We start from the raw sequence: 9276 nt of genomic DNA on the forward strand, positions 1-9276 counted from the left end.
ACTGTCCCTGGCTTCTTCCCGCTCAAGGCTAGCACTCTGCCACTTGAGCCACAGCGCAGCTTCTGGCCGTTTTCTGTATATGTGGTGCTGGGGAATCGAACCTAGGGCCTCGTGTATCCGAGGCAGGCACTCTTGCCACTAGGCTATATCCCCAGCCCAAAACTTTATTTTTAATAGGAACAGTTTAATCAAATGACATATAGTCAATAACAGCAGGTAAGGTTGTATATATGGCCTCTATTAGTACACATTTTCTACTATTCAATCACTCCAAGCAAAACTGCATTTCGTAGCTTTTCTTTGTTTGCCTATCTAGCAAGATATGTAAATTATAAGCAAGTAAATATTATTGTTTCTTTAAGTAAGTAGTAAAGTCTCATGAATAAAGTGGGTGTTTATTCCTTAAGAAGATAATAGATTATCTCATTCCTAACTTTTATTCTCTGATAGTATTTTCTGGGAAGTTGAGTGAATGAGTAAATTCAGAGGACCATAAAAGCCATCTTCCCTGAGATTTTGGATTTACCTTTCAGAGATAGCTTACAAATCTTACTCTTTGTCCAGATGGGAAAATTATGTGTAGATAGGAATCATAATTCCATTGTGTTTGGATACCTTTCTTCATGTGTCTTTTAATTATAATGAAAAGCAGGCCCCAGTCATAATTTGGGCTTTTTCAGTTCTTATATTTTAGGAATCATGATGTCAAGGAAACATGCCAGAGTTATTACAAATTAGTAAATGTTTTTCTTTCAATTGCTTATGTATACGTTTCTTACTTACAAATAAAGGTTCATACTTTCATGACACGAATCTACTGCAATTTGTGAATTTAGTTAGAATAAGTATCAATACTGCCTTAAAAAACATTAACCCTTAGGTATATCTTATTATTTCTCTTTCAATTTCTATTTAACCAGATTCACTAATTCAAAGATATTTGAATAATTTATCATAACCTATTATCCTTATCTACATAGAAATCTGATCTTTTCCCTTGGCTCCTCTAAGTTATCATTAGGCCTTGGATTTCTGGCTGAAATTTATTTATTTAGGACATTTGGACAACACATAATTATCCTATGCTAAAAACGTGATATATTTTCTAGAATCTGAGACACACCACAAGTGTGGATGAACAAAAATTTAAGTGAGGCACAGACCAAGGTATATAGGACTAAATCTCAATAAACCCTCCGGATAAGAGGCTTGGATGGATTTCCCTAGGTGGCAATACTCCATGTGAACTACCTATTGCTACATGGGGAGAGTACCCATAGAATTCTCCCTGACTCTTCCCAAAGAATCTTTGCTTTTGGCTGGTTTGACTCTATTCTTTAGTTATGGAATAAAAACATATCCAAGAATACGCTGTTAGGTTCACATGTACTTTTATTCTGTTTACTGTAATTAACATATTAATTATTCATTCATGCAAGAACTGTTTTAAATTCTAGCAATGTAGTAAAATATTATAGAACTATAGAATATAAAGAGAAATTACATACAACTAGTCTCATGGAGATATGCATGGAGTAGGGATGTCTAGTCATGATATTTTTCATTGAAAATAGACAAAGGAACATAAAAGGAAGAGATTAATTCTATCTTGATTGGCACTTATTCTGGCAAGATTCTAGAGAAGAGGTAAATGAAACAGTTCTGAAAAGCCACTGGGCATATTCATCTAGGTGAAATGTGGGAAAATTTTGTCACAGTCTGTAGGAATGTAGGAAAGAACTCATCATGCTTGAAGAACTAGAAACAGTTCATTGTTTCTACACTGAGACTTACAAGAGAAGGAGTTGAGCAGTGCTTGCATTACTAAAGAAATTGGTTTGATTAGAAGGCCAAGGTCCTTGTGTGTCAGTTACAACTTAGATTTAACCTCTGCACAATTGAAATCATATATCATTGCTCATTTGACACTGTCATCACTTTTTTTTTTTTTTTTCCCTCAAGGCTAGCACTCTGCCCCTTGAGCCACAGCTCCACCTTTGGCCGTTTCTATATATGTGGTGATGGGGAATTGAACCCAGGGCTTCATGTAAATGAGGCGAGCACTCTTGCCACTAGGCCATATTCCCAGCCCTGTCATTACATTTTTATTTTGACATTCTCTTAAAAATTACAGGTTTTTAGGACAAAGTTATTTCCCATTACTTAGGGAATAGAGTGAAGCAGGGGTTGTGTCATCCCAGAAGCCAGAAAGTATAAGCCATTCCCTATTTTTCATCACCCTTCATATTCAAGTTGTGCTTCTGGGAAAGCCCATTAAAGTACCTTCTTTCATATTATTCATCTCACTTCTCAAAGAATGACTGTCACATGAATGAGTTAATACATATTAAATACTTAGAGAAAGTTGTTCAATAAATATTCATGGATTTTGGTTTATTTATTTTTGTTTTATGTTTTGACAGTGCAATTTATTTTTTATTATCTTTAAGTAGTTTTACAAAGGACTTGCCTTTAACAAAACAGATTTTGAATACAATATACCTTGATCAATGTCACCCCTTTCAACCATCCTATGTACCCCTTCCTTAACTCTTTTAAACATTGTAATATATACATTGGATTTTTGCCTTCATTTTCCTCCCTTTCTTCTTCTTCATGTGTTTATCCTTTTCCCCTTGAGCCAACCCAGCCCTGTGAGTACATTTTGTGGTGGTGAATTTTGCTGAACTTTGATTTTGACTTTCTAAGGAATTATACTATTTGAAATCTCCCTTGAAATTACCATATTTCATTTAAGATTTTTTATACACTTGTACTACAAGCAATGTATTTACTTAAAAGTTTGTAAACTAAATCTAGTGTCTAGAAATATGGATAACAAGAATCTGTTGTCACTTTGGGCCTGACTCCCTTCACTTAGTATAACTTGATACAGAGACTAGGCTGCTCTAAAACACTTGTAGAGAAAAGGTTGGCCTCAAAATTACAATCTTTCTACTGTGTGGTTCAAACTTGTGATTTCCTAAGGCCTATAGGCAAATGCTACCACAATGATAAAAAGTTACTTTTATTTACTACATCTATCTATCTAGCTATCTATCTACTTACCTATCTATCTATCTTCTTCTTCATCATCATCATCATCATCATCATCATCATCATCATTATTACCACCATCATCAGTTTATTTTTCTAATACTTCGTGTATTTTGAGAAGAAACAACTTCTCAGACATATTGCTAACACATTTCTTTAACATAATGTAATTCTTTGTTTAAAAAATTAATGAGTTAAGCTGGACCTAATGAGGTGCCAGACTTTGAAGTCAGGCCCCACCACGTGAACCCCATTTTAGAATCGAACCCTGAGCCAATCAGATTTGTACCTGTGTTCTAATCTTGCTTGCACAGCTGATTGTTGTAACCTTGTTCTTTGCCTTTATAAGCCCTGTGTAATCACAGCTCGGGGCTTCCTCCTAACCTCCGCTGTGTCGGTGGGTAGGACGAGGCCCGAGTTGACAGCTCGTTAAATAAAGCCTTGCCTTGCTTTTGCATTTCGGAGTGTCTAAATCTCGGTGGTCTTCTTGGGGGTGGTCTTGCAACTTGGCACAACATTTGGGGGCTCGTCCGGGATAGCCCCAGAGACCCCGAGATCCCAGACTCCGAAGGTAAGAAAACAGCGCTGTTCATTTGTCTTGTCCTGTAATGTGCCTGTTTGTTTGTCTTGCTTTTGCTTATTTCTTGAAGGGGTTGTCGAAGCAGATGTACTTACTTGACAATCCTGGTGAGACCGGGGGATGTCCCAGACTCTTCACCCTTAAAGGGGGATCTCTGGAGCCCCGCTTTCAACTTGAATTCACTCTTTCTGCATCCTTGCAGGGGGATGTGTGGGCCAACTTGGGAAATCTCCAGTTTTTCTTGTTCTTGATCTTGCCTATGTTTTTTTCCTTCTGTATTAATTGTTTTGGTTTCTTTTCTTTTGTAGCCTTTTGGACTAAACATCTGATCAGAGCTATGGGTAACGTTCTATCTTGGGGTCCTCCATCTAGCCCCCTAGATTTGACTCTAGTTCACTGGAAGGAGATCAAGGAGATAGCTCAGAACCGAGGTGTGGCCCTTAAGAAGGAAAAGTGGATTACCCTGTGCAAGTCAGAATGGCCCACCCTTGAGAGAGTTAATTGGCCACCTGAGGGAAGCTTTGACATCATTAAGATCAGTACCTTACAAAGCCTAATCGAAGCCCCTCGTTCAGGCTATATAGACCAGATTCCTTATATAGACACCTGGAAAGAACTAGTTGACAGGGACACTCCAGCTTGGGTTCGGCCTTTCTTACCAACTCCCTCCTCCACTCCTTCCCCTACCCCAATATTCACTCAAAAAACACGGGGTGCCAAGAGAGAACCTAAGAGGGGAGAAAAGAAATTATATCCACCTGTCCTCCAGGGAGGAAGCACAGAGGAGGAAATGCTTCCCCCTCCATACGCCCCACCCCAGTTAACTCTCCAAGAGGAGGACTCTGAGGAAGATGTTTCAGCTGTGCCCTCCGCCCCGGAGGGCCCCGCTCAATCAACTCGCCGGCGCCAAAGAATTACATCTCTTCACAAATCTACTACCCTTCCCCTACGCCCTATAAGTCCTGTGGATGCGGACGGTCGACAACAATTCCAATACTGGCCATTTGCTACTAGTGATCTTTACAATTGGCGTGCCCAAAATGCCCCCTTTTCTGAGAAACCTCGGGACTTAATTCGCTTGTTTGAAACTATACTTTTCACTCACCAGCCCACTTGGGATGATTGTAGCCAGCTTTTACAGGTACTTTTCACCAATGAGGAGAGAGGTCGTATTCAAGAAGCGGCCCGGAGACTTATCCCTGGCCCCAACGGAGCACCCATCACGGATCCTGCCTTGATTGATACCTATTTTCCCCAGACCCGACCAGCATGGGACTACAATACGGCTGAAGGTAGGGAGCGACTCCTTGTCTATCGCCAGGCTCTGCTGGCAGGTCTCAAGGCGGCGGCTCGTCGACCTACAAATATGGCCAAAGTTTATGATATCAGACAGGGAGAAAGTGAAAGTCCGGCAGCATACCTTGAGCGTCTTATGGAAGCCTTTAGTCAATACACCCCATATGATCTTGAGACCCAGGAATCTGCTCAGATGATTATGTTTGCCTACGTAAATCAAGCCGCACCGGATATAAAGCGGAAATTGCAGGCTCTAGACAGGCTTGGGGAAAAATCTATTAGGGATCTAGTAGCAGTGGCGGAAAAGGTTTATAATAAGAGAGAAACAGGAGAACGAAGACAGGAAAGGAGTCTGGCTAGGATTTTGGAACAACAACAGAAGGAACTCAGGGAAATCCTGACCTCTATGCAGGCAGGAAACTTTAGACAGTCCTCCTCTCCAAGTAAGGAGCAAAAGCCCAAACCCCAACCAAGGATGGGGAAGAATCAATGTGCTTATTGCAAGAAGGAGGGGCATTGGATCAGAAACTGCCCAGAGCTAGCCCAGAAAAAGGAGGAAAAACATAAAGTAGGATCAAGAGTGTTGTCAACCTTAGAGATGGCTGAGGACAGTGACTGAGGGAGTCGGGGTTCAGATCCCCTCCCTGAGCCCAGGATAACATTAAAAGTGGAGGGGAATCCAGTCATGTTCATGGTAGATACGGGAGCAGAAAATTCAGTATTACTAGCCCCGAGAGGGCCGATGTCCACTAAAACAACATGGGTCCAAGGTGCAACGGGCACTAAACCCTATAAATGGACTACTCAAAGAACAGTGGACTTGGGAGCGGGCCAGGTAACCCACTCGTTTTTAGTCATCCCTGACTGCCCCTATCCATTGCTTGGACGTGATCTCTTAACGAAAATGAAAGCTCAGATACAGTTCACAGACAGTGGGATTTCTGTGACGAACTCAAGAGAAAAGCCTGTTAGTATACTAATAACTAGCAAGTTAGAAGAAGAGTATAGGCTATACCAGCATCTCAAGCCCGAGTCTCCAGAAAATGAGTGGCTACGGGCGTTTCCCCAAGCATGGGCAGAAACTGGGGGAATGGGACTGGCAAAACATCGTCCTCCAATTTTTGTGGAACTTAAAGCCGGAGCTGACCCAGTAAGAGTTTGCCAGTACCCTATGTCACTAGAAGCAAAGAAAGGGATCACTCCTCACATCAGAAAATTATTAGATTTAGGAGTTCTGAAGCCCACCCAGTCAGCCTGGAATACTCCATTATTGCCTATAAAAAAGTCTAATTCCAATGATTATAGACCAGTGCAAGACTTGAGAGAAGTTAACAAGAGAGTAATGGACATTCATCCAACAGTCCCAAACCCATATACCCTGCTGAGCTCCCTGTCACCGAGCCATGTGTGGTATACTGTGTTGGATCTAAAGGATGCTTTCTTTAGCCTGCCCTTAGCCTCACAGAGCCAAAGCTACTTTGCATTTACTTGGCACGATCCTGAAATCGGGATAAGCGGTCAATTGACCTGGACCAGGCTGCCTCAAGGATTTAAGAATTCGCCTACAATCTTTGATGAGGCGTTACATGAAGACCTAAGTGAGTACCGCTCCCAAAATACTGAAATAAGTCTATTGCAATATGTAGATGATTTGTTAATAGCTGCTCCAGACAAGGATAGTTGTTTAAAGGGAACAGCTAGGCTCTTAAAGACTCTTGGCAATTTGGGCTATAGGGCCTCCACTAAAAAGGCACAAATTTGTAAACCTGAAGTCACCTATCTGGGCTTCATATTAAAAGAGGGCAAGCGTTGGCTGTCAGATGCACGTAAAGAGACTGTGCTAAAAATTCCTGTGCCTAAGTCAGCGAGACAAGTCAGAGAATTCCTGGGAACGGCGGGTTTTTGCCGGCTGTGGATACCTGGGTTCGCTGAGATGGCCAAGCCTTTATATGAAGCCACCAAAAACCTCCCAGAATTTCATTGGACTGAGCAGATGCAAAAAGCCTTTGAGGCAATCAAGAAAAGCCTTCTAGAAGCCCCAGCCTTAGGCCTACCTGACGTGAATAAACCATTCACATTGTTTGTGGCCGAAAAGAAAGGAATAGCAAAAGGGGTGCTCACCCAGCCAATTGGGCCCTGGAGACGACCGGTCGCCTATTTGTCAAAGAAATTGGATCCTGTCGCCGCTGGGTGGCCTCCGTGCTTAAGAATAATAGCTGCAGTAGCCCTCTTGGTAAAAGATGCAGATAAGTTGACTCTGGGACAGAATCTGACTGTAGCCACTCCACATGCTCTAGAGGGGGTGCTAAAACAACCACCTGACCGATGGATGAGCAATGCCCGCATGGTCCATTACCAAACGTTGTTACTTAACCCGGCACGTATCAGCTTCTGTGTACCAACAGCATTAAACCCAGCAACTCTGCTGCCGGATCCGGATCTGGAAGCGCCCCTGCATGATTGTGACCAGATCCTGGCCCAAACACATAGCCTCCGGCCAGACTTGCTGGATTTGCCGCTATCACATGCCGAGCACACCTGGTTCACCGATGGCAGCAGCTTCATTCGAGATGGAAAAAGGTATGCGGGTGCGGCGGTTACTACGGACACTGAGATATTGTGGGCAGAGGCACTCCCTCAGGGGACTTCTGCACAAAGAGCAGAACTAGTGGCACTAACAAAAGCTTTACAGATGGGAAAAGGAATGAGACTAAATATCTATACGGACAGCCGGTACGCTTTTGCCACTGTACACATCCATGGAGCCATTTACCAAGAAAGGGGGCTACTGACAGCTGAAGGAAAGGCCATTAAAAACAGACAGGAGATTTTAAGCCTCATCCGGGCCCTATGGGAACCAGCAAAGATTGCCATTATGCATTGCCCGAGTCATCAAAAGGGAGTTGATTCGGTGACTAGAGGGAATAATCTGGCTGACCAGGCAGCTAAGGAAGCAGCCCTCCATCCCAGAGCAGAAGTATTGACTGTAGTAGACCCAGGACCACGAGCTTTGCCTCCTGTACCCCAGTATTCCCAGGAAGACTTGGAGTGGATAAAAAAAATTCCCATGACCCACAAAACCCTGGACAGAGAAGGAAACGATGACTGGTGGAAAACTGGTGAAGGGAAACTTATCTTGCCACAAAGGCTAGGTAAGGGGATCCTTAAAAGAATCCACCGAGCTTCTCACATGGGAACCCGAAGAATGCAGGACTTGCTCCGACATTCCAAAGTAAAAATTAGACAAGGAGATCAACTTATTGAAAATATTGTTAAAAATTGCAAGGCCTGTCAGCTTACCAATGCCCCCAATCAACAAGTTACTAAAGGAGCTCGCTTCCGTGGGGATAGGCCAGGCGTGTATTGGGAAGTAGATTTCACAAAAATCAAACCTGGAAAATTTGGATACAAATATTTGCTAGTTTTTGTAGACACCTTTTCAGGATGGGTGGAAGCCTATCCAACAAAGCATGAAACTGCGAATATAGTGGCTAAGAAGATCCTGGAAGAAATCCTACCCAGGTATGGCTTCCCATCCACCATTGGGTCGGAGAACGGACCGGCTTTCGTTTCAAAAGTAAGTCAGGGAATAGCCGCTGCACTGGGGACAGATTGGAAATTGCATTGTGCTTGTAGACCCCAGAGTTCAGGACAGGTAGAGAGAATGAATCGGACTCTAAAAGAGACCTTAACTAAATTGGCCTTAGAGACTGGCGCAGACTGGGTGTCACTCCTTCCTTTTGCTCTACTTAGGGTAAGAAATTCTCCCTATCAACTTGGCTTTACTCCTTTTGAAATAATGTACGGGTACCCTCCGCCCATTATCCCTAGCCTTCAGACTGAATTGCTCACTGATTTGGATGATATTGAATTTTTGTGTAAACTTGATTATTTGCAGCTCGTGCACAAGAAAATGTGGCCCCAACTCAAGGCATTATATGATTCTGCTTCTGTCCCTATCCCCCATTTATTCAGGCCAGGAGATTGGGTGTTCGTCCGGAGGCATAACTCCAAATCCTTAGAACCACGATGGAAGGGACCCTACGTGGTGCTACTGACTACTCCCACGGCCCTTAAAGTAGATGGCGTCACCACTTGGGTCCATTGCTCCCACGCCAGGCCAGCTGACCCCTTTGCCCTGGATGACAACTACCGTGATGGAACATGGGAGGTCTCCAAGCACCCAACTCAGCCGCTTCGCCTTCGCCTCAAGAAAAGAAAGTTAGACTGAATATTGTTATAATTTTCTTTTTGCCTTCTTTCCTTACTACCCTGGCTAGTGTTGATGTCATTTTGGCAGCTCACTCCAAAGTGAGGTGACCCCCTTATTTTAGGTAGTTTTG

At 42.9% G+C, this 9276-nt stretch overlaps 1 protein-coding gene across 1 annotated transcript; it reads left to right on the forward strand.

Annotated features, from left to right (window-relative positions):
- Positions 1–4634: 4634 nt before the first annotated feature.
- LOC125355630 lies at positions 4635–9053 on the forward strand (the record flags this gene model as incomplete). The annotated part of the gene is given in 1 exon segment (XM_048352087.1): positions 4635–9053. A coding segment is annotated over 1 exon segment (4419 nt), but the record flags the coding sequence as incomplete, so codon positions are not given.
- Between the last annotated feature and the right edge of the window lie 223 nt (positions 9054–9276).

This window comes from Perognathus longimembris, chromosome 1, assembly GCF_023159225.1.
Source record: "Perognathus longimembris pacificus isolate PPM17 chromosome 1, ASM2315922v1, whole genome shotgun sequence".
In the NCBI taxonomy this organism is placed as follows: domain Eukaryota; kingdom Metazoa; phylum Chordata; class Mammalia; order Rodentia; family Heteromyidae; genus Perognathus; species Perognathus longimembris.